The 25,548-nt window shown below is 52.1% G+C and overlaps 1 protein-coding gene across 1 annotated transcript in view; it reads left to right on the top strand.

Moving 5' to 3' along the window:
* The window catches only part of RASAL3 (RAS protein activator like 3), a 36,530-nt gene extending 11,580 nt beyond the window's left edge, over nt 1–24,950 (top strand). Inside the window, exons 3-19 of the mRNA XM_063119008.1 lie at nt 71–195; nt 594–636; nt 4,117–4,214; nt 4,905–4,993; nt 9,241–9,346; nt 9,939–10,037; nt 10,603–11,145; nt 11,487–11,631; nt 13,219–13,363; nt 14,779–15,015; nt 16,316–16,517; nt 17,806–17,909; nt 19,276–19,591; nt 21,577–21,699; nt 23,403–23,602; nt 24,250–24,325; nt 24,673–24,950. Of these exons, the coding sequence (XP_062975078.1) occupies nt 71–195; nt 594–636; nt 4,117–4,214; nt 4,905–4,993; nt 9,241–9,346; nt 9,939–10,037; nt 10,603–11,145; nt 11,487–11,631; nt 13,219–13,363; nt 14,779–15,015; nt 16,316–16,517; nt 17,806–17,909; nt 19,276–19,591; nt 21,577–21,699; nt 23,403–23,602; nt 24,250–24,325; nt 24,673–24,828 (2,807 nt within the window). The 3' untranslated portion in view covers nt 24,829–24,950. The remainder of the gene's footprint in view (nt 1–70; nt 196–593; nt 637–4,116; nt 4,215–4,904; nt 4,994–9,240; nt 9,347–9,938; nt 10,038–10,602; nt 11,146–11,486; nt 11,632–13,218; nt 13,364–14,778; nt 15,016–16,315; nt 16,518–17,805; nt 17,910–19,275; nt 19,592–21,576; nt 21,700–23,402; nt 23,603–24,249; nt 24,326–24,672) is intronic.
* The last annotated feature ends 598 nt before the right edge of the window (nt 24,951–25,548 follow it).

Below are 25,548 nucleotides of genomic sequence, written 5' to 3'. Positions count from 1 at the left end.
GAGCTCTGAGAGTTTCTCCAACTGCCCCCCACCCCCACCGTGATGTCTCCATGTTCTTTCTGCACTGCAGGTGACGATTCTGCTGTCCAGTTGTCTCGATTGGCTCCTGGTGTGTCTCCTGATGCTCCCCTCTGGGACGTGGCCAATGTGTCTCTGCTGGATCGACAATTAGTGACCCTTGGCAGGGATGAGGAGGTGGGGCCATCTCTGACATTCAGTATTGTGGGGAGGCGGACAAGGATGGGGGATCCCAAAAAGCTCACCAGGCTGGTTGGGCTGAACACCCACTGAAGTCAGCCCTTTCCCCCCAGTTTGTGACTTGGGAAATAGTGGCCTTTGACCCTTGAGACCTGAATCCCACAGGAATGGTTATAGCTGGCATTAGTTTGCCAGCAGCTGCTAAAGATTTCATGTCAGGATTTCCAGGAAGACCCTCACCTGCCTTTGCTCCCTCTCTCTCCTGCCTCTGATAAGGGCATCCATTTGAGCACTCGGCTATGACAATCTGTAGTTTAGAGAAAGGGGCAAGAGGGCAGGTATAATGAACAAGAACAAGGCCAATGCTATCCATGATGTTCTGTTTTGCTTTTTAGGATCTGCTCCAGAACCGGAAACGGACCAGCAGTTCTGTTTCAGGTACCAGTCCACTATTTTACTCGTCACCAGGGCACCAAAGGGACCGTGGTGAGTGCTGGGAGACTTCCACGCACTCGCACACATCCATCGGCAAAGACCTGCACATACGTTTGCTCTATGCAGTTCTAAGTACAGTATTGCAGGGCAGCTTTTGCTGGTGCTTCTAAATATGAACGGGCAGAATTTGCCGGAAAGACGTGTACAGGCCACGAGGGCAAGGCCAGGGGGCATGTCAGGAGGACCCGGTTCTTGCCAGGCTCAGAGATCAGAGTGTGGCCAACCAGTTTTTCTGGTGGATGGAAAATGGGGAGGGGCATGAAGGAACTCTCTCTCCCCCCGCCCGGCCTTTGGGACCACAGGGATGCATAACAGATTATGTGTAGACTAGTGTTGCTCAAAGAGCAGAGTGCAGTATCCAGCAGAGCAGAGTTTAAAATAAAGGTGCCGTCTATCCTGGAATCCCTGATCATTAATCCTACATATGCGGGGATAAGCTGCAGTTGTTTGATAATGCAGAAAAGGAAGTTTATACTCTGCATTTTTGTGATGCTAGGCTCTATTTTAAATTATTACTGTGCAAATTCCAGGATTTAGCCTTGGCACTGAAAACAAATGTGCACCTAAAGTGTCAAGGCAAGATTTTTGTGTCCAGCGAAGTAACCACAGGAGAACCAGAAGCTAGAAGATCAGACCAGTGATATCATACTAATGCCCGCGAAATGGGGGTGGGGAGCGTGGGGGTGTGGGGGAGCGGAGGAGGAGGAGGAGGAGGAGGAGGAGGAGGAGGAAAAGTTTCAATGGGATCTATGTTGATAAACGTATAGGCCAAACAGGACAAGAGGAAAAGCATAGGCAAGCCCAAAGTACTGAAATTATTGGTGGTTCTGGGATATATTTACACAGACAGGGCTGGTCCTCCCATGAGGCAGAGTGCATCCCCTGCCTTGATGGGCGGACTGGGAGGAGCAGCGAGTCGCTCACTTCCCAACACCACTGACAGGGCTCCCTGTGGGGGCTGCTGGGTGGATGGGTACGCAGGTGCCACAGGGCTGCTCCCCCACTGTGACATTTGCCAATGGGGCTCTGCAGAGCTCCTGCCCAGTAGCACTACGGCGGGTATTCAGAGGGAGAGTCAGCGGGTGAGTGGGTTCACTCTTGGAAGAGCTGCATCGATCCAAAAAGGCAGCGATTTCCAGAGACACCAGGGGCCTTTCCACACGTCGTACCGAGCCCGCTTCTAAGCGACCCCAGTGCGACCCCAAACCGATCGTCTAGCTTACCTTTGGAAGAGACGAAGAAGAGGCGTCCTTGCCGCGGCGGTTTGGGGTCGCTTAGAAGCGGTCTCGGTACGACGTGTGGATTCCCTCCTCCTTTCGTAATACCTGGCTCTGAAGAAGGGCTGGTTCTTAGATTCAGGCATTTGGGCTTGGCCTGCCCTCTTCGGATCTACGCCGGTCATTTTTTTACAGCTGACATGGTTTTTCAGAGGGCAGCAGTGGTGCAGCAGCCACGGCAGCCATAGCAAGGGGGGTGAAGGCGTGGGAGAAAAGGCAGGAGCTGGAAGACATGGCCGGGGGGGGGGGGGCTGGGAGATGCAGGGTGGTGGTAGAGAGACACGGCGGTGTGGCAGTGGGATGGGGTGGGGGAAGTGGAGGCCACGTGCATGCTCTCCTGCCTCAGGCAACGGGAGCGCTTGTGCCGGCCCTGTCACTGACCAGTGTTACCGCCTTGGACTGAAAAGGATCCAATCGTTGTACTGCTGACGTGGCACGTGTGCACTGTTGTTCATACACTCTGCCACTCTGCCCTTGAAGCAGGCCTTGGACAAGTCCCCACTTTGCTCATCCCCACTCATAAAAAAGGGTTTGCATAACTGCAATGACATTTGCAGCAAGGATGAATCGGGCCAGCCTGCTGTATACTTGAAACAACACTTCATGCGTCCCACCATAAATATGTTAATCCATTTGGCCAGGTATTGTCCCTTTCCACCACTAGATGGCAGCAGTTGGGGGTTTCTTGAAGGCTGTGTTTTACTACCGGATTTCTTCGATTCTAAGATGCACTTTTTCGCAGAGCGGTAAAGCAGCAGTTTCTGCTGCTGAAACTCTCTCCACGGCCTGAGTTCGATCCCAGCAGAAGCTGGTTTCAGGCAGCCGGCTCGGGTCGACTCAGCCTTCCATCCTCCCGAGGTCGGTAAAATGAGGACCCAGCTAGCTGGGGGGAAAGGTAATAACGGCCAGGGAAGGCAACGGCAAACCACCCCACTATAAGGCCTGCCAAGGAAACGTCAGCGAAAGCTGGTGTTCCTCCAAGAGTCAGTAATGACTCAGTGCTTGCACGAGAGGTTCCTTTCCCTAAACATCTCTAAAAATGGGGTGCGACTTAGAATCACAGGTGCGTTTATTATTTCTTAGAATCAAAGCTTTTTTTCTGTTGGTGGTACTGAAATTAGTGCGCGTCTGACAATCGATGGCGTCTTAGAATCAAAGAAATACGGTAAATAAGCAAAACAAAACAGGGGCTATACTGAGACCAAAATAATAATAATGAGCAGGTGTCCCTGTCCAGAGGGTTTGCAGTTTGTGCTAGAATTCAGCCTTCCTCAACCTGGGGCGCTCCAGATGTGTTGGACTGCATGCAGTCCAACACATCTGGAGCGCCCCAGGTTGAGGAAGGCTGTGCTAGATGGACAAGACAGTTCTACAGCCAGGGAAAGCTCAGGGATGTCTAGGGAAAGTAGTTCAGGGGACTTAGAAAGGCCTGAATCAGGTCACTTCTCACACCTGCACATGGGGCCGTTGGCACTAGCATGAGAAACGACTCAAGGGGACACATGCCAAACAGTCATACGTGCGTTCGGGGATCTAACCAGTGTCCAACTCTGAAAAGCCAGTCTAGGGCAGCCCCACAAAGACTTTCCCGTTCCCATCATATCCAGGCTCTTCCTGTCCGGCCTCTGCCCCACGGCCAGGCAGAGAGACAGCTCCTGTCTCCCTCTGGTCAGACCCCATGTCCAGGGAGCCCATATTTCTGAAATCAAAACATGGCCGTTTTAATCATGTGTGCCATTCATCTGAGCACTGGCTTGACAGTGAATCCTGCCCGTCACTGGGAAGCCGGCTTTTTGGTAGCCACCAGACTGAACCAGTAAGCTGTAGATTGGGCCAGTGTGACCCTCTAATGATATGATGGAGGAGACGGACTCTGAACAGTTTTGCCTGGCACAGGATAAGGAGAGGTGTTGTAGTATTTCTGCAAGAGCTCGAATGCAGAGAACATTCGTGACTATCTGTTTCGGTTCCAGTCAGGGAAGGCTGGGCTGGCAAAGGGCTACACTTCAGGGTACAGAGGCAGCAAGGAATGGCAGGAGCTAGTGTGTGCTGTTGTGCCATTTGCCCCCCCCCCCACCTTCCAGGAATTGCCCCCTGCAGCTCACAGGGCATTTAGCACACAACTGGTCCACTTTGCACCCAACAGAGATGTCCAGCGAGGGACGAAGTTTTCTGGACTCACAAGCCCCTGAAAAAAGGCCTGTCCAGGAGGCTTCTAACGGGACACAGCTCAGCAACGTGAAGGTAAAAAAGACCCGTTAGATGTTGCAGGCTCAGGGAATGCAGGCCGGTACTTAACGGGGAGGGTGGAAGGAAGGGCCATTAAGAGGGAAGGCCTGCCAGCGTCTCTCCAGATTGTGTGGCCTAGAGGTCACCCAGCTCAGGGGTTTTCCATCTCCCGGGCCCCTGCCGTTTTCTTTGGGGAAGAGCCATAGTAGAGCACAAGCTTTGCATGCCAAAGCCCCCCCCCCCCGGGCAGCATCTGCCTGAGGCCTGGAAGAGCCATTGCCCCACATTGCAGGCACCGATGATGGATTTAACAGCTGGTCTTGGTATAAGGTAGCTTCATACGCTCACCTTCCATTATCTGGCTGGTTAGCAATAGGGAGGGAGGTGTTGCCTTCTGCCGTGGCACATGGCTTGGCTCACTTGCTTGAGTCATTTGGCCCTACGCAGGCACTTTCGGAGGCATCTTTGCCCCAGGCATCTCTCTGCCTGGGGCAAAGGAAGGCCTTACATGGCTTAGGTTGATCTGCAAAGGGCTGGGGTGCGGGTGCCTTGGGGGAGGCCCCCCATTGGAAGAGGGCTTGGCTGGGTGGCTTTAGCCCCTGCCAGCTGTGCTTCCTTGCCCTGCTGGGTGTCCAAGGGGGCTGCCCCACAGCAGCATGCAAGAGACCCACGTTGCTGTCTACTCTGCCCCCATCCCTTCTCCAGGGTCTGCTGTGGAGACGCATCAGGGACCGGAAAGGGCGGAACCACGCCAAGACTGACTCCTCCGCCAGGCCGGCTGTGAATGGCAACAGGTCTGGCCCTGAGCCTGCCTTCTTTAACCCATTCTGCCTCTTTCTTGACCTCCCTTCTGTAACCCCACTTTCCCTGCCAGCAACCCTGTGTGGTGTTGGGGATCATGGCCCCAGGGATGCTGCTCCCCCAGAAATATTGTGTGGTGGCTCCAGCCAAACTTCAACCCTTGTTCTTTGAAAGGCAGCAGGGAGAAAACCAGTGAGCAACTTACTGGGATATTTTTTTAAAAGAGCTGGAAGTCTTTCTCTCTCTCTCTCTCTGCTATTTAAACCCGGGGGTGGGTGGGCAGGAAGCAAAAGGGACTTTCAAATGAAATAAATACTTCAATGTAAGACTTTAAACAATAACACAGAGGATGCAGCCCAAATAGAGAAATACAGTCCAAAAACTGTATGACCTCCAAGTGCGAAGATAGCTTCTAGCACCTGTCTCTGGCTGAGCACATGACGCCAAACTAAACATTTGTCTCATCATGTATACACTATCTGAATGCACTAAGTATGATAGCTTTACTTACTCTTGAGTAAGCACATACAGGCCCAATTCAGATCAGGAAAGGTTAAACTAGGGTGACCATATTTTGGAAACCAAAAAGGAGGACAACATGTTCAGCCCCCAAAGGGGCATGCCCACCAACATGTCCAGCCCCCGAAGGGGCGTGCCCACCCAAACATGGCCTTGGTCATATGTCTGATTTCACAGCACACAATTAAGACAAACCTGTTCTACATTAACATCTTAATATTAAAATCACTGCAATAAAGAACAAGTGAGACATTCAATGTATCTGAAATAAACTTCACTCATTCCTACTTTTGTAGCTTTTGCTGTACTTTGAAGCTTTTGCTATACGCTGTGTGATACAGTCTCCCCTTCCCTCAAATATCTTTTCTGACTGCAAGTCCATTACTGGATAACCATAGTCTCACCTTTCCCAACATTTAACACTCTTTCCCCATCACCTTTCTCATATCCATACTCACACATTCAGCATTCTGCTATCACTGAACAAATGAAGCAGTTGACAAGTACAGAAAAATCTAGTACGACAAACCAGCAACCAAGCATTCAGAAAGAGTATAAACTACTATTCCCCTGCAAGCATTACCATGGAACAAACTGGATTAAAGGCTAGCACCTCTTAGCTTGTTTCAACATCAACCAGACATAACGGTTAAAAACAACCATGAAAAACACACCTACCTCATTAGCAATACCTAATGACAAAAATGTTGCAGAAAAGGAAGAGGACAAGAGAGAAAAATATCACCACTGGCTATGGAAGTTAAAGAACTATGGCAATAAGGAAAAGTTACAATCATTCTACATAAGTCACGAGCATCACGTCATTTTTTTCAACAGAAATCCTTCAGAAATTAGGCCTACCAAAATACATGCACGCCAACATCAAGAAAGCAGTCATACTTAAAACATGTTCAAAGTCAAGAAATTTCTGAATCAGTAAAAGACAGCATGACTTGGCAATAATAATAATAATAATAATAATAATAATAATAATAATAATAATAATATTTCTTGCCCGCCTCTCCATTTTGATCGAGGTGGGGAACAATAGTAAACGATAAAATACATAATACTCAATTAAAACATAATATACATTGTTAAAAACATCCTAAAAACATTTTAAAAACATCTTAAAATTCCACTGGATAGGCCTGCTGGAAGAGATCAGTCTTCATAGCTTTCTTGAATGCTGGTAGACTGTCACACTGATGAGTCTCCTCCGGCAGACCATTCCACAGTCTGGGAGCGGCAGAAGAGAAGGTCCTCTGGGTAACAGTTGTCAATCTAGTTTTTGCTAGCTGAAGTAGATTCTTCCCAGAGGACCTGAGTGTGCGGGGCGGATTGTACGGGAGAAGGCGATCCCGCAGGTAGCCTGGACCCAAACCATGTAGGGCTTTAAAGGTGATAACCAACACTTTATTCTTTGCACTTTATACCAACTTTATACCAAGCCCATCATGTTCATAGAGAAAAAACACCACAAGCAAGAAAAGAGAGATTGATGATGATGATGATGATGATGATGATGATGATGATAATGGCAACCCTGTTAATTTTTTAAAAGGTTTTTAAGAAGGATGAACAATTATTAGCCATTGTTACAAAATATACATCATGCCAATTATATAAAAAAAATGGAAAGGAAGGTCTATGGGTCTAAAATGCATTATTTAATAGGAATATCACCTCCGAATCATCCCCACAAAAATCATCAACTCACAAAAAGCTACACACACACACACACACTGCAAACATGCACATGCATTCGTTCATAGTCAAACACCCCATGCACCCCATTCAGACATCAATACACTCTCACACACATGCACACACACATAGATTCAGAATCACCCCATGCACCCATACTCACTCTCTCTCTCTGTCTGTCTATCTCTCTCTCTCACACACACACACCTCAGTATTACCTTCTTGTTGCTGCTGCTGCTGCTGCTGCTCCTCCTCCTCCTCCTCCTCGCTTCTTTCTTCTTCTCCTCCTCCTCCTTGGCTGCCATTGAGGCCCCACCGAGGCAGGGAGGGGCGGGGATGTGCTCCCGGAAGTCCAGGAACACATCCCTCTAGCCCCCTTCCCCTGTCCCGATGGGGCAGACCATGTAGAAGGCCCCACCGAGGCAGGGGTGGGTGGGGACGCACTACCGGAAGTCCAGGAATGCGTCCCTCTAGCCCCCTCCCTCTGCATCGATGGGGCCTTCTACTCAGCCTGCGCAATTGCACAAGCCAAGTAGAAGGCCCTATCTAGGCAGGGATGTAAGCTTGGGCGGGCCTTAAACCGCTTGTCTCAAAAACACGTGGTTTAAGGCCCGCCCAAGCTTACATCCGGGCCTCTTCTTGGTCACTGCAGTGACCTCATGGCGGCAACCAAGGAGAGGCCTGGATAGAAGTCTGAAGGTGGGCCTTAAACCTCATGGTTTTTTTTGGGGGGGGGCATCAGTCTTTGCCTGGACAAAATGGGGGAAACTGGGATTTCCCCCAGACACGTTTTGCACCCCCCATGTCCGGATATGTCCGGCCAAAACCGGAGATATGGTCACCTTAGGTTAAACCTAGAAAGGTTTTTTTAAAACTTCCTCGCTGCCCATTTTGGTCTCAAAATTCCATTTCCCACCTTCTCATGAGTATTGCTCAGGAATTGGAAACACCTTGCTGTCAAACAGATACAGCGGGCATTTCTGCATTAAGAAGAAAACCTGCATCCTTACCAGGTCTTGGATCTTTCTGCGTTCACAATGGCAGCAACCAACAGTGACCACGTGATTTTGAATTGAAAAGGGAACGCTAAGCCTATTCCACCCCCCCATGAAACAGTGCCATCTAGTGGCGGAATAAATCCATCATAAATTAGATACTGAATTATCTGTGTTTTTAAAACCTGGAACTACTGGGGGAGATGTCCTGGCTGTTGATGACATCATCTAATTGACCCGCAAACTTCCATGAGTGGCCAGTCAGGAGCATACTAGTTCCTCCTGTTTGGGGCTTTTGTTCAGACAAAAGGCTGTGCTCCTGAGGTGATTTTGGCAGACCTGCAGCAGGGGGTTGTGACTTTGCACCTAGTCAAGCTCCTCCCCTTCCTCTGAGGCCTCATCCTGCTAGGATGGTAGTGGGACATGAGACAGAGAGCTCATCTACACCAAGTAGGATATTCTACTATGAAAGTGGTATGAAAGCGGTATATGAAAGGCAGGAGCCACACTGCTGCTTTATAGCAGTATTGAAGTGCACTGACAACTGTTGGGGCCCATTGATACATCCCACGTACTGCTTTCATACCACTTTCATAGTGTTATATCTGGCTTGGTGTAGATGTGTCAATGGTCCCCAAGAGTTGTCAGTGCACTTCAGCACCACTATAAAGCAGTAGTGTGGCTCCTGCCTTTTATGTACTGCTTTCATAGTGGAATATCCTGCTTGGTGTAGATGAGCCCAAAGTTAGAGGTTAGAGGAGAGAGAAACCTGTGATAACATCTTCTGTCAGATGCTGCTAAGCTGCATGATTTGCATAGAGTTTTTTTAAGACCCCTAAAACAGCACGACTTGATGCAAGTCGACAGGATAGGATGATCTCGCTGCTGGAGGTGGGCCAGATGGACTGTGGCACCTGTGCACACTGTCTACTTCTTTGTAAGGCTGCCTTGAGGCCCAGCATTGGGCAAAAGGCGGGATACAAATAAAAATAACAATAATACTCTGTTGCTTCCTCCAGGGAGGCCCTGTCTGGTCCGTCTGTTCTCCTCAACTTGGCCAATGAGAAGGATGCCTTAATCCGCCCCCTTCATGGCAGTCTTCTGGGAGAACGGTTCTGCTTTGAGGTAAGGGCAGCTGGACGGCCCTCGGTCAGGGATGCTTTAGGGTGGATTCCTGCATTGAGCAGGGGGTTGGACTCGATGGCCTTGTAGGCCCCTTCCAACTCTACCGTTCTATGAGTCCATGTCACTTGAGTTGCAGAGCCACCTTTTTGCAGGGCATCATTTGGAAAGACAGCAGGGCTGGAGCTCAGGTGTGCTTGGGAGGCCCATCTCCTAACCACAGATGGGTGGGTCGGCCACCCAGTGATGAAAGAATGGCTTCTGCACACACTCAGGGGCTGTTTCCTCCAGCTGGTTCAAAACAAGGGCTTGGGCTTGTAGGAGAAGGAAGTGTCCTTGCTCTAATGGCACAGCATCATCTGATGACAGAGTATCGAAGGGCAGGAGAAGTGACATCCTTGCTAGGACACCTTTTTCTAGCTTAAGGTTGAGCCCTAGCCTTGCAGGTGGGATCCAGCGGTGAGCCCTGGCTTGGATGAAGCCCTGCCTCCTCTTGCCCCATTGACCAAAGATGTGGCCGTAGGCAGGGCTTCTGCTGCCACAGAAGGAGAGCGCAGGACAGGAAAGCCCTCAACGCAGTTCTCCCCTCCCTCAGGTGCTGAGCGCTGAGGGGCGGTGCTGCTTCCGCTGCTCATCTGCCTCTGAGAGGACCCGCTGGATGGACGACTTGCGCCGACTTGTCCAGCCCAGTATGGTAAAAGCAGCCGTGCCGTGCCGTGCCTTGCCTCGCCTTGCCTTGCGCTGCTTCCTCTGCAGCCAACGCCCCACCTGCCCCACTTTCCCTGTGACCCCCAGCCATGAAACCCACTCGCGTCTGTCCCTGTCTCTTTCCCCTGCGTAAACCCACTTTCCCTGCCCTTTGCTCCACACTCTGCCCTTGTCCAGACTTACACATCTGGAGCAGAAATCCTAGCTTGACCATCCCAAGGCCTCAGAAGGGAGCGAACGCCGCCTTGGGTCGACGCTTGCTTGCCTCCTTGTCTGCCTTCGTCATGATCCAACTGGTTCTTATCTCTCATAACTATTCCAGTTTATTGTCTTCTGCTTTCATGTCTTACTACACCACCAGCCTGGTGCCTTCCGGATGTTTTGGGCTTCAACTCTTATCAGCCCCAGCCAGCAGGGTCAAGGGTCAGGAGCGATGGGAGTTGTAGTCCAAAACACCTGGAGGACATGAGGTTGGAGAAGACCGTGTTAGAAGGCTGCATTGTACTGGGCCTTGGACCACGTTCCACGTTCCACCTGTGTCATTTTCCCAGGACAACTGTGAACGGACTGAACGTGCGCTGAGCCTTTGGGTGTACGAAGCCCGGGACCTGCCTCCCAAGAAGCACTATCTCTGTGAGCTGCGACTGGATGGGGCCCTGTACGCCCGCAGCACACGCAAGCAAGCCAGCTCCACTGGCACTATCTTCTGGGGGGAGCACTTTGACCTGAAGACTCTGCCCCCAGCCGTGGAACTGCAGGTCTGCCTGGTGCAGGAGGAGGAGGGGCAGAGGCAAAAGGACGGCCCCGTTGCCAGCATGGCCGTTCCCCTGAAGGACCTGGCGGCTGTGCGCCAGCCCTTGGAGAGATGGCACCCCCTGGGCAGGGACAGGCCAAATGTGCCCACCCTCCGGCTGCGGGGGCGCTACTGCAACATCCGCGTGCTGCCCATCGTGCAATACAAAGAGTTTGCCGAGTACCTCACCTTCCACTATCGGGAGCTGTGTGCTGGGTTAGAGCACAGCCTCAGCACCAGGGACAAGGAGGAGCTGACCGGCGTCCTGGTGCGCGTGTTGCAAAGCACAGGCAAAGCCAAGGTATCTCTTCACCGCTGAGAAGGGAGGCCTGGGATACGGCTTGACGCTGACTTACATCGCTCCTGTAGCTGTTGGGCTGGTTCTCCCCGCACCTGCGCTATTCCTTCGAGGATCTCGGGTTGTAGGGTCAGCCTTTCAGCTGCTGCGGTGACGCTCCCAAACCAGGCCCACTGAGCCGAATAACTCAGTGTCATTTTCTCATGTCCTACCCTGGATGTTATCAAGTGGGGGGCCTGGTTCAGAATTAGGATCTGAATGGGGGTGAAGGAGTGGGGTGGGGGATCTCCTAGGCAGGGCAAGGCTCTCCCCGTTAACTAACCCGTTCCCCTCCTGTATCACAGGACTTTCTCATTGACTTGGGTGTGGCAGAACTGGACCGTTTTGATGAGCGGGAAGCATTGATTTTCCGTGAGAACACGCTTGCCACCAAGGCGATTGATGAATATATGAAACTCGTGGGAGGCCCATACCTCTTGGCCACGCTGAGTAAGTTGCGTGACCGGCTGGTTGGCAACAGATGGGCAGGGCGTGTGTGTACTTTCTGGAGGAGCTAGTTGGGTTCTTCTGCTCCTGCCTGGAGACTGCTTTATTGCTGCAGCTAAAAGCAGCAAAGTGCCCTTTCAGCAAGGGGCCGCTCTAGCTTTTTGTCACTTGCTCATAAACTAACCCATGGAACCCTCTACCACTGGAGAGAGCAATGGCCAAAAATGGTTCCCTAAGAGAAGTTTTGATATTTAATGGTAATAGTACTCACGGGCCCCTCACGAATCACCTGCCAATCCTCAGTTCTCTGCCAACCCTTTGCGCTCCAGGTGGGTTATGGTTTAAACCAGCCTTCCTCAAACTAGTGCCCTCCAGATGCCTTGGAATTCAACTCCCAACAGCATGGCCAATGGTCAGCAATATTGAGATCTGTAGTCTAAAACATCTGGAGGGCTCCAGCTTGGGAAAGGCTGTTTAAAACATCCACTGGCAATTCAGTAAATAAAAAGACTATACTAGCATTTCTTTGTGGTATTATTTCTAAAAGTGAAATAAAAGGTTTTTTCCTACAAGTGTGATTGTGATATTCCACTGTAGCACAGTGCCACCTAGAGGCTATGTAGCAGGAAAGCCCGGGACCTGCCTCCCAAGAAGCACTATCTTTGTGAGCTGCGACTGTATGCTTGCCAGCTCCACAGGCACTATCTTCTGGGGGGAGGAGGGCCGGGGGCGCTTTGACCTGTGTGCAGGGCTTGGATGTATTGCTTGGATCGTAATTCTGTGATGAAACTGAAAATAGATGCAGCCAATTAACTGCCTCATGCAGAAAAGCTCAGTTTTCAATGGAAGAGGCTTACGTGTCTCGACTCTGTGTTTTGGCATGAGCGTGTCTTTGTCAGAGCAAGAGATCGCAGCTGCTTCCTCATCAATGTCTTCCTGCTCAGTCTTGGCCTGGGGAGCACAGGCTTGCCCCCTAATTAGTCAGTTCCTGTTCCTTGCAAGTGCAGTCAAGGAAACTGTTGTTGATCAAATTGTTTTTTTTTATCTGTTTTTAATTATTCTCTTAACTGCTGTTTTCATTGTTGCTTTAATTTTATTTTTTCTTCCTGCAATTGTGCCTCAAATATCAGTTAAGGTTAGAGGCTGTTGGGCAAAGCTTAGTGTTGGTGCTGTGGGTGAAGGGTCTCCTGTTCAGCAGCCGGCATCACCCGGTCAAGGGACCTTGGAAGAGCTGCTACCAGGGACCTACTTAGGCTCGTCAATAAGGCAGGGGATCGGGGCGGGGGAGCCATAGGGTGCTGGATTTCCCCACCCCCTCCGCCAGACCCCGCCATGGGCTGGATGATGTCAGGGGGCAGGAGCCTGCAGGTGGCCCTGCCCCCCAACATCAGCGGGTCCACAGCCAAAGCGCCGGCTCCATTCCTCACTTTCCCCACTTCCTTCCTAAGCGCTGATAGGCCCACTGAAGAACATGGGAGTGGCCTGGAAGTACCACTGATCCGTAGCCCACGCGCATCTCAGGTGCACCTACAGTCGCCATCGTAGCCTGGATGCAGCTGAAGCATGTTCGTGTTTATGTGGGTCTTGCAGGTGATGTTGTGTCCCGTCCACACTCTTTGGATGAGAGCTGTGAAGTGGACCCCAGCAAATGTGCACCCTGTGACCTGGCTGACAACCGCAGCAACTTACAGCATATCTGTGAAGAGGTCTTCCAGAGGATTGCTGTGTCCAGCCAGTGAGTGCTTGAGTCACGAGCTGTGGTGGGGTGGCTGGCTCTCCCCACTAGAGTACATGGACCAGAAATTGGGGCAGCCGTTGGTGGGTTCCTTTGTCTGGTGAGACCCGTGCGCATTCACACACCGCTGGGCCAGAGAGGTTGCATTCAGGAGCCTTCATGGCTCTTCTAGCAGGCAGCTTGCCGTCCCAAATGAATTGCCAGCAGCAGTGCTCAGCTTGACTGTGGGTTCTCTGCTGCGTCAGGGCTCAAAGAAGGAATAAAAAAGCATTTGAGCATGTGCAGAGTGCTGTTCCCTTACCACAGTGTAAGCCACATATGGGCAACTTTAGGGGTCATGCCGCCTACCACCCAAATGCAGAAAAAGCCGTGCTTTTCCTTCAAAACGTCAAGGATTTTTTTTCTCATAAAGAGCAAGAAAATTTTGCCTTTATACATTTTATAAAATTGGCTGCAAAAGAGGCCTGGGTGTGTGCACGCATGTGGCCCACAGGCTATGTTTTGCCCATCCTTGGTGCAAATCAAGAAACTCATCCCATTCTTAGGTTAAGGGGAAAAGGGTGTCTAGCAGAGCAGATTGAGACAATTAGCTCTCACTGGGAGGTGTGACCGTGGCCTGTGCCGCGGAGTTCCTGAGGCTTCGTGGTAGCAGGGGTCATCGTGCCCCAGGAGCCACGCAAAGCAGCCCAGAGGACTTTCCTTGGGTCTGTTATTTTTCCAATTGCGTGGCTCAGCTCTGCGTTCCCCTCTGCCTTGACAAGGCGTGCAGGTCCGTGGGGGCGGGGGACAGGCTCCCTCAGAGATATTACATATATCACGTGGATGGGCAAGCCCTGAATGTTTAGCCTTCACTTTCAGCAAGTAAAATATAAAAGGACGAGGGAGCGGTATTCCACCCCATGGCAAACGTGCTCGAGGGGGGAATCCGCATGTCGTACCGAGACCGCTTCTAAGCGACCCCAGTACGGCGTGAAAGCGATCGTGTAAGTTGCCTTTGGAAGAGCCGATGAAGAGACGTCCTTCCCGCCGCCGCTGCCACCCGCAGACCTCCTCACCGGCTGGGACGGAGAGCTCGGGGGAAGAAGGCGGGGTGGAGAGCTTCTTCCGCTCTCCACCCCGCCTTCTTCCGCCGAGCTCTCCTCGCCGGAAATTTATATTAATACTTAATGAAATGTAGTAACTTTAAAATTGTTTTTATACATTTTATGAAATTTTTATTAACTTGTTTTATTACTATAATTTATTTTGTTACTATAATTCAAGGCTGTCTTCACTCAGGCGGGGGCTGTTCTGTATTGATTCCCCATTCCACCCGTGTACCATTCTGGTACGTTTTGTGTACCCTGAGGCACAAAACGGCCGCCTTTAGGCCTGCCCTCAGCCATCATCCCCCTCCCCCTTCTCTCTCTCTGCAGCTCTTTCCCAGCCGAGCTGAGCGAGGTCTTCACTGCCTGGCAGGAGGCGTGCCAGTTTCGGGGCAAGGCAGGCATTGGCCAGCGGCTCATCTCCGCATCGCTCTTCTTGCGCTTCCTCTGCCCAGCCATCATGTCCCCCAGCCTCTTTGGCCTCACTCAAGAATACCCGGACGACACCACCTCCCGCACCCTCACCCTGGTAGCCAAGGTCATCCAGAATCTGGCAAACTTTACCACGTAGGTAACTTGGTCCCTGGCAATGCCCAGAAAGGGTGGCACGATAAGTGGCGTGGAGAGGGCTTGGGAAACCAGCTCCAGCCTGGTCTCCAAGCAAATTAGCCAGAACTGTATTCTGGACATTGGCATCAGTGGGCCTGCATGGGTACCTGCACATATTTGACCAAGCGCCCCCTGATATTCTGATTAACAAACTAGCTAAAAATGGGCTAGATGGAACAACTGTTGAGTGGATTCACAGTTGGCTACAGAATTGGACTCAAAGAGTACTTAGCAATGGAACCTTCTCCAACTGGGGAGAGGCAACGAGTGGGGTGCCGCAGGGCTCAGTCCTGGGCCCGGTGCTCTTCAACATGTTTATTAATGATTTGGACGAGGAGGTGCAGGGAATGCTGATCAAATTTGCAGATGACACAAAATTGGGTGGGATAGCTAATACCCTGGAAGACAGAAACAAACTTCCAAGGGATCTTGATAGGCTGGAGTGCTGGGCTGAAAACAACAGGATGAAATTTAATACGGATAAATGCCAAGTTCTACATTTAGGGAATAGAAACCAAAGGCACAGTTCCAAGAAGGGGGATACTTGGCTCAGCAATACTACAAACGAAAAGGATCTTGGAATTGTTGTAGATCGCAAGCTGAATATGAGCCAATAGTGCGATATGGCTGCAAGAAAGGCAAATGCTATTTTGGGCTGTATTAATAGAAGTATAGCTTCCAAATCACATGAGGTACTGGTTCCTGTCTATTTGGCCCTGGTTAGGCCTCATCTAGAGTATTGTGTCCAGTTTTGGGCTCCACAATTCAAGAAGGACACAGACAAGCTGGAGCGTGTTCAGAGGAGGGCAACCAGGATGATCAGAGGTCTGGAAACAAAGCCCTATGAAGAGAGACTGAAAGAACTGGGCCTGTTTAGCCTGGAGAAGAGAAGATTGAGGGGAGACAGGATAGCACTCTTCAAATACTTAAAAGAAAGCCAGATTCCAGCTGGACATCAGGAAAAACCTCCTGACAGTACGACAATGGAATCAGTTCCCTAGGGAGGTTGTGGGCTCTCCCACACTAGAGGCCTTCAAGAGGCAGCTGGACCACCATCTGTCAGGGATGCTTTAGGGAGGATTCCTGCACTGAGCAGGGGGTGGGACTCGATGGCCTCGTAGGCCCCTTCCAACTCTGCTATTCTATGATCCTATGAATGTCTCAGCGGGAACGGTGTAATGGCCAGCAGTGGCACAGAGAGCCATCGCACAGGCTCAGCCACACCCGGCTTTCCATGCAGCATTCTTGTTTCCCACAGCTTTGGGGAGAAGGAGGCTTATATGAGCTTCATGAATGCATTCCTGGAGCGCAACTGGGGCACCATGAAGTCATTTCTCAGCAGCGTCTCGAGCCCTGGCGGCGCCCTCCACTTGGCTGCCTACGACGACTCCATCGACCTCGCTCTGGAATTGTCCGTCCTGCACTCCCTGCTCTGCAACATCTTCTCCTCCCTGGACGAGGTGAACGGCTAGCGGCGCCTGTCTGTCTGTCTGTCTGTGTTTGCCGCCTCCCCTCGATGGGCCTGCCTGCCCGCCCTCTTGTGGGCAAGAGGCCAAAGGCTGCTCTGTGTCCTGATCCGGCTGGACTTGTTCATGGCTGCAGGCGCTTCCACGGGCAGATCTACACGGCGTACTGAAGGCGCTTGTGTGCACCTCCAGTGCGCCCCCAAAACGATTGTGTAGATCCTGCAGAAGAGGCGGAGGAGGAGGCGGAGGAGAAGGCGGCTGGGGAATCCGGCCGTGTCCTTACCGCTGCCCACCTCCCCGCCGGCCTCCTGCTGCCAGCGAAAGAGCCACCCTTGTTAGACAAAGGTTCTTCGCCCAGGGATGAGATCTAATTAGCCCCAAAGCACGAGGGTCGGAGAGCTCGGCGGAGGAAGGCGGGGCGCCTTCTTCTGCCGAGCTCTCCGACCCGGGTGGCTCTTTCGCCGGTAGCAGGAGGCCGGCGGGGAGGTGGGTGGCGGCGGCGGCAGGGACGCGGTCGGATTCCCCAGCCGCCTCTTCCTCCGCCTCTTCTGCAGGATCTACACAATCGTTTTGGGGGCGCACTGGAGGCACACGCAAGCGCCTTCAGTACGCCGTGTAGATCCGCTCCACGTGAGCCTTTGAATGTGCATTCGCCCTGCCTCATTCACAGAATTTATGGGGGCCCAGAAGATGTGGTCATAACCTTCCCCTGTTTTCCCACTGCTTCTTCCATCTTGTGTTTCTTGCAATGGAAAACCTGTTAAGGGAGAAAAGACGGCACGGCTGTGCACGGCCTCCTGCGTTGCCTGTGCTAGGAACCCTCTGCTTGGAGCCCCCTGGGGTACAAAGCAGAGCCAGGAGGAGCCGTCGGGGAGATTGAAAGAGGCCAGGGGTCAGCTGCGTGCTCCTTCCCCGCCCAGCAGCTCGCCAATGAGATGCCCGCAGTTGGGCCCGTGCTGTCGTGGAGCTAAATCTGGAGAACGGGTCAGGAGCTCGCTGGCGGTGGGTTCAGGCAAAGGAAGCAACACGGGGCCCAGCAGTGAGTCGGAGCGCAAAGGAACGTGGAGGAGGGGCGCAGTGTGCAAAGGCACAAATCCCAGTGGTAGCAGAGCCACCCAACGGGGCCCATCAGGCTCTTGTGCCGTTGGCCTTTCCGTCAGCCTGGCCAAGCCAGCGGAAGCCCTTGCCCACTTGGGCCATCCCCCCTCCCCCCCCCCCGGGAATGGCTGGGCTCTTGACGACGTGATTTCCCTTTACTCTTTTCTGCTTCGTTGATCCTAAGGGGAGCCAGGCGAGACTGGAGCCGCTGCCCACGATCCTCCGTGCCATCCAAGAGGGGACGCCGGTGCCCGTCTCCGTGAGACTTGGGCCCAACACAGAGGAGAGGTAATGACTGACTCCCGGTGGTCTGGGGAGGGCTGAGGCGGGGAGCGTTGCAAGAAGAAGAAAACCTGCCGCCTGGAAAGCTCGCCAGCCAGATATGGATCTGGGCACGCCATTTAGGGCCAGGAAGGCATTGGGCTTCTTTAGAGTAAAGGGAAATCACGCTTAATAATCAGTGCTTTGCTTCCTGCTTCTTGCGCAACTGTAATGAGCTGAATTACATGGGAGTAGGAGAGTCACCACATGGCCTGTAGTTGAAAACTTCCCCCCTTCGTTGTATTGAATGGGACAGCGCCCTCTAGTGGGTGTTTTGTAGCGCAATTTTGGTTGCACATGGTAGGAAACCCTAAGATATTTCAGAAGAATCTGGATATTCAAGAGGTTTTTTTAAACGGAACAACTGGGGGACAGACCGAGAGACATGCAGGAGGTTCACGTCGGCGTCAAAATGACCCACCAACCTCTGTGAGCGTGCTAGAAGCCCATTGTCTCTAGGTCAGATTATTTCACAAACTAGGGATGGAGAGGGAGGCTCCATTCCCATTGATTCGGAGTGTGGTTGGGGGGGCGGGGGTTTGATCGATAGGTGGTCTAAGTAGATGAGCTTTGGTATTTTATCTGAGATCACAAAGATATAGGGGTGGTGGTGGTACAAATGTTTTAATAAATAAATAAATGTTTCAAACCGTCTGCTTTGAGGAAGCTGAGGCCCTCCCCTCTTCCTGGCACCGCGCACACCGCCCCTGAAAGGATTCCGCATCTTTAAAAGGCCAGCCCTATCAGATGAGCCTCAAAGCAATGGAGTGCCTTGCACAAAACAAATGATTGTGCACACATTTGGTTTTTATAAACTGAGTGCAGCTCCGATGAGAGTGATATCATGAGAATCGGCGTGAGTAGAGCCCTGCCTCTGCCATCCCTTCCAGCCCACCAAGACCTGGAGAGTCCCACCTCTTTCCCCACAGCCTGGCTGGCAGAGCTGTCCTGGCTGGGGTTGCTGCGGCATCAGGGAAGACTCTGTAGCTTCCCCACCACCACCACCAGCGATCCCAGTACTGCCAAGATCACTATTTCCCCAGCACTAATAGCTGCGGGGAGAACAGCCATCTTGGAGGGGAGCACTGCGAGAGGCATTGACATTGCCAGCCTCTGGTGATGCCAGCTCCGTGGGCAAGGAGGGCGATCTCAACCTCCCCTTCCCTGCACGTTGTCCGCATGTGCCCACCTGCTTATCTTCATGGGCGTATGCCTGGCCCCCAACCCACCTTCGGGCACCACATGAGGCCTTTGGGACCAAAGGCTTGCCTACCCGTGCTTTTTAGGAGTATGGCTCTCACTCGCTTCCCTCTACCCTGCTTCTGTGTTCCAGACAGTCAGAAAACCAGAAGCCAGGATTTGTGCCGCCGCGGGAGCTGGACAAACACAGCCCTCTGATCAAGAGCCAGTCCATGACCAGCATCCAGAAGGGCCGAGGCAAAGACGAGCCACTGGCCCCTTTGCAGTCTGCCAAAACCAGGAGCAAAGTGCATCGCACCCAGAGCGTCCCCACCCAGAGCAAGGCAGCCCGACGTCTCCACAAGCAGAGCAGCACGGAGCATGTGGCCGACAGCCAGGAGAGCAGTCCTCAGCCGTGCACTTCGTACCCCTACGGTGGCAGCGGCAGCGGCAGCAGCAAACCCCCCCAGGTGATCGGCTCTGGACTGGGCCTCCCAACCATCAGAGAGGGCCTTGGGGCCTTGCTAGACCACGGGTTAGCGCGGTGCAAGGCCCATGCTTGTCCCAGAAGACGCACAGGGGATCCCGGCCTCAGCCAGGCCTCGAGCTGCCCTGGCACCGCGCTAACGGGAACCGCTTGTAGCGCGGTTCTTCCCGCGGTCTGAGGCCAAGACCACGGGCGTGTAGCCAGGTCTGCTGCTTTTCCTGGCTACCGGATTTACTCCCGAGTAGCCGGGAAAAGCGGTGGACAGGCCACAGCGCTCCACAGGGGGAAGGAGAACGGGGGAAGGAGAATGGGGCCGGGGGGGCAGGGGGGATCGGACATCGTGGGCAGGGTGGGGCAGGGGGGAAGGAGAATTTTTTTAAAAACCAAACCCCCTACTTACCTTTCCTGCCTCCTGCTGCTTTAAAAATTAAAAAAAAAATGGCGGCCGCGATAGCTCTCCTCCAGAGCTCGTCACGTCTGAATATGGGCAAGATCTCGCATTATTCATAACGCGAGGTCTTCCCTCCTCTTCCCCGGATTCTCACCTAGGTCTATCAAGGCCCTTGGTCTCTGTTAAATGAACAAACAGGTTTAGATCCAGATAGACATATTGGGCTCATCTACACCAAGCAGGATATTCCACTATGAAAACGGTATGGAAGTGGTATATAAAAGGCAGGAGCCACACTACTGCTTTATGGCGGTATTGAAGTGCACTGACAACTGGTGGGGTCCAGGACACGTCTACTCCAAGCAGGATATTCCACTATGAAAGTGGTCTGTTCTCATGGGGCCCAACAGTTGTCAGTGCACTTCAGTACCACTATAAAGCAGTAGTGTAGATCCTGCAGTGCACTTCAATACTGCTATAAAGCACTCATGTGGCTCCTGCCTTTTATATACCACTTCCATACATCTTTCATAGTGGAATATCCTGCTTGGTGTAGATGAACCCTTGGAGAAGACTCAGTGAAATAAATAAGACTTTAGTGACCAACCTGTGCTATGCCTAAGTCTGCATCCACCCCCATAGATATATATATTTGGTTACCCTGCAAACATTGTTCTGATAGCAGAATGTGAACTTTTTAGTCACAGAATCTGGAGTTCGAAATGCAGATGTTTGGGGCAAAGAGGCAAAGAACCCAGGCAATTACTCTTCTGGAGGTAGAACCCATGGGGGAAAGGGCCCTCCTGAGGTGTAGCTTTGTGGGTGTATCTTGAGGACTGGCTGTGTATTTGTCCTGTCCTAGGTGATGGGCAAGCAAGAGCAGATGGGCACAGTGGTTATGGCAGGGGTTTCAACTGGTCTCAGCCCCAGGTGTCCCGTACCCCGCCCCCCCCATGCCGTGTCTTTCCCAGCAGGTGCGAGCAGGGCACCTTATCTCGTCTCCAAGGTCAGAGGGAGAAACACACACTGCTGAAACATGGTCCCCTCCCAGAACGCTGGACAGTGTCTTGTCTCCAACTCTGCAGAGAGGTGTCATTCATACCCAGGAGAATGACCTCTGTCTGAGGTTGGCCCTGCAGAATCACCTCCTGGGCACAGAAACAGATTCCTAGGAAGGCTTCCTAATCTCTTTTCTGGTTTTCCAGAAAAGGGATGCGCCAGCTGTATGAGGGGTGAGCAACTTTGGGAGCCCCCGGGGCCACTTTCCACCCCCACTCACCAGGGGCTGCACTCCTTGAAAGCAAGCCACATTTGAAACATTGAAACTTCTGTAGTAGTTTGCAGCCGAAATTCAGTAGCAAATTGCCTGTTTTTTTACTGCCGTCACACCACCGAATTTTGGCACCAGACAACGGAGGGCCACGTGCAGCTTGTGGGACGCGTATTGCCCACCCTGATCTATAGGATGTTCTGTCATTGCAAGGTGTCGGGCTAGACTTGGGTCTGTCATGCCTCTACCATCTCTGTGATCTGAGGGTCCTCTCAAAGCCCACTTAATAATGCTGCCTGTGTTCTAGGGGTATTCAAAGCTCCGCCCATCTGCATCACTGCCCCGGAAACCCACCGTGCCCTGGCTACGACACTCTGAGGAGGCTGCTGCAGCGCAAAGTGGCCTGTACGCCACGCAGCCACTGGAACAGGTAGTGAAAGATTCCCCGATGATCAGCGAACGCATCCAACTCAAGAACCCCCAACCCCGATTGCATGGGTGTGTTTATGATTAGGTCCCATCTACACCCTTGTGGACCGACCCACCCCGTGCTTCATGGGGTTGGAAAAAAGACTCATGATGGGATGACGTGGTAGCAGCATTCCTTTGCCCCACAACGTGCAGCAGCAGCAGCTAATGAAGCAGAGTGTGTAGACCTTCAGTCCTTTTTTTGTGGGTGGGGTCCTCTAATTGGTTCGTTGGCCACATCTGTGGGCAGTGTTGGACTTAATGGTGAGAGGCCTCCGTGTCCACTGTTAGCATCAGGGGGCAAACCCCCCAGCCCCGAGATGGTGCTGTGTTCTTCCAAAACACCGTGCTTTTTGCTGTTGTGCCAGATAGTCCCCACAAGCAAGTGTGGGGTTTGCGGTGGTCCTCTGCCACCTCCCCCAGACTAGGGCAACAGCTTGGGGGGGAAGAAAAATTATTTTAGGAGGTGGTGGTGGTGTCAGCTCGGGAAAAGAAAAACTCTTCTCCCCACAGCAAGGCAGGAGTAGTAGTAATAAACATTTATATAGACAAAAATTGGTGGTCACTATTCAGGCTCATTAGGAAAACCCCGGAAAAGTATCTTCTGGAAATAAATTGGCCCCATTCAGGAGACACCTTAAACCATGACTTTAACCATGGTGAATAAAGCAAAAGGCCTTATCTACTGTGGTTAAAGCCAAACTGATGGCCTCTTGCCACAACTGATCTTTATTGCTGAATGAAGTGGACACCGTTCTGAGGCCCGTGGTCTCCTTTAACGCGGGGATGGAGAATGCGTGGTCCTACAGATGTTGGACTATAATTCCTATATGAAGAAAAAAGGGAAGGCTGTGGTTTGGAAACGATAACAGCATAATAGGAGTGATAACACTCAAACCACAAAAACATCAAAACGACTATCATAGATGAATAATTCAAAAACTTTACAAATGTGCAAAGAACAGGCACATCAACAATATTTCTAGGATGTTCACACTAACATTCACAACAAAGCCTGCAATATAAACTCCTAATATACATATAATGAACTATTTACATAAAGTGTCATAATTTTTGAATTATCTTTCAGTGTCATACTGAGGAAGAATCTTCGAAACAGCTATTTGTACCGGACTACTGTATATATATATAGAGAGAGACGCTTTATGTGAATAGTTCATTATATGTATATTAGGAGTTTATATTGCAGGCTTTGTTGTGAACGTTGGTGTGAACATCCTAGAAATATTGTTGATGTGCCTGTTCGTTGTACTTTTGTAAAGTTTTTGAATTATTCATCTATGAAAGTCGTTTTGATGTTTTTGTGGTTTGAGTGTTATCACTCCTATTATACTGGACTATAATTCCTACCATCTCTTGCCGTGGGCTCTGCTGGCTAGGGCTGGTGGGAGTTGTATCTGTAAGGCCAGACATTCCCCACCTGCTTTAAGAGCTCCCCCCGCCTTGCAGCTCTTCCCCTTGGTGGCTCCCTCCGGGCTCCCAGTTTTGAGACTGAGGTGGGATTCCTGCCTCTGAGCCTCTTGCCCTGGCTGTGACCCCCTGCTTTCTGCCCCATCAGGCCTTGTGCAGGCCAGCCAGTAGGGAGGTCCTCTTGCTGCAAGGACCTGGCTCCCCTAACGGCTGCTGACATTGTTTGCCCCACAGTATGGGAAGCAGATGGAGGAGCTGCAGGCCGAGCTGACCAGAACCAGGGAGAAGCAGCAATTCCTGCAGGAACAGCTGGAGAGACAGAATACCCAGAATCAAACGCTCATGGAAGAGCAGACCAAGTTCCAGGAGCGAGAAAAGGCTCTCTGCCAGAAGCTGGAGGAGACGGAGAGCTGCCTTGTGCAGCTGAGCAGCAGGTAGAGAGGCTGCAGGGTGGCTCTCGCTGGTGCCGACTGCTCTGAGATGTTGCCCGGGGCTCCTTGGAGCTTTTCGGTCCATCTCTAACCTGGGTGCCAGATCACCAAGGCACTGCCTCTGCGCAGGTGTTCTGCCAGGAGCGAAGGCAGAGAACGTCTCCTGTCTGGGGGAACTGGCGCAAAAAATCTGCACACAAAAATTGTACGTTTCATGCAGACTTTAAAAACAACAAGCCTCAAACTGAGGCAGAAATGGGATGGAATGAACTTAAAAGGGGGGAAATGAGAGAAACTGAACGACTGATTCATCAGTTCCTACATATCAGGTCCAGAGCATCTCACCAAGTCTTCTGTTGGGTTGTTCCTTGCAAGTGTGAAGGGCAAAATCCCAGAAACAGAAATATTCAAGAGGGGCAGGCCGGCAGGCCGGCTCCGTTTGTTGTCACTAGGCCATTCTGCTCGCTATTCTACTAGGAAGTCAGAGCGACTGGGAGAGACAGCAGTGGCCAGTGGGGGAGAGAAGAGAGGGACACAGCTGGGGGATGGAAGGAGAAGACATGTCCACCGCGGCACCAAAACACCACCATGCCTAGGGTACCAAAATGCCAGGGACAGGCCTGGACATTCCGGCTCCTCTTCTATTGCAGGGTGTCAGGTGTAGAAGCCAGCTGGAAGAAGGATCATGAGAAGCTTCGAGCCAGTGAAGAGAAGACCAAAAATCTGGTAAGGGCCCTCTGGAGCTGTTCAGGTCTTTGAGACAGCCCAAGGGGAGAAGCAGCAGCAGAGCCTAGGGATGGTAGATGGGAATGAGCTCATTCCAAAGGGCAATTCTCTTGCACACACACCCCACACCCCGTTGTGATACAATGTGAGTCACTAGACAAGCTACGGAATGGTCACCCGGTTGTTTTGCTGGGTGAGCTGATATGCACAGTCAGAGTCTGTGGACGTGGTGAGGGCTAGACTACTGCTTCACAGAGGGTCAGTTGCCCCCACTTGCCCAATGCTTAATATTTACGTTTTGAGGTGCTGGGCTCAAGCCACTGACGCTCTGGCATGTCATCTTGCAGGAGTGCCGCCTGTTCAGAATGGAGAAGGACCACGACCAGCTTCTCCGTGCTGTCAGCCATATGCTGGGCTACCGAGGAAATCCTTCCAATTCACTGCAGCGACAGCTCTCGGGGCCCGTGTGGGTGAACAGGACTGAGAACAGGGATGAGGCCTAGCCCAGATTCCTCTGTATTCCCGAATGCAAAGCAGGCACATCCGTGACAGACCCTGCCTAAAACTCTCCCCTCGGACAGAAGAGCCACAAATGTCTTGCAGAGGCCTCAAGCGACACGAACATGTGTTTTTAAGGCCCTGCCTCTCCAAGGGGCTGCCCGTCGGTTGTCTTCGCCATAGGGTGGCTCTGAATCCGTGCTGCAATGGTTATATCAGCCTTCCTCAACCTGGGGCGCTCCAGATGTGTTGGACTGCATCTCCCAGAATGCCCCAGCCAGCTGGCTGGGGCATTCTGGGAGTTGTAGTCCAACACATCTGGAGCGCCCCAGGTTGAGGAAGGCTGGGTTATATGGTACAGCCGCTGATTCGGAGCCACTCTGGGGCAAAGAGCCGAAGACGCGGAGCAGAAAAGCCAGGGACTTACCCCGACTCTTCCTACTTGTGGAAGGTCTCTTCTGCCATCTCTCCTTGCTCTGGTGCTGTTCCGGACCTCCCACTGGTCACTGGAAGCCATGGAATGGGGAGGGGAGGGCCCGTGAGCCCAATGGCCGCTGGAAAACCCACACTGCCTCCCCCTGTCTGGATAACTGGCCGCCACCCTGCAGCAGTGAAACCGCGGTGTTTGGTGGCGAAGCGGTGCCAACTTGGTGCTGTGCAGACGGCCCGGTGGTGGTGGTGGTGGTGGGGAAACAACTCTTATTCACACAGATGGGTCCTTTGGC

The sequence above is a fragment of the Elgaria multicarinata genome, chromosome 3, assembly GCF_023053635.1.
Source record: "Elgaria multicarinata webbii isolate HBS135686 ecotype San Diego chromosome 3, rElgMul1.1.pri, whole genome shotgun sequence".
NCBI classification, from domain to species: domain Eukaryota; kingdom Metazoa; phylum Chordata; class Lepidosauria; order Squamata; family Anguidae; genus Elgaria; species Elgaria multicarinata.
The sequence above is the reverse complement of the archived record's forward strand: the minus strand, read 5'-3'. Positions and strand labels throughout refer to the sequence as shown.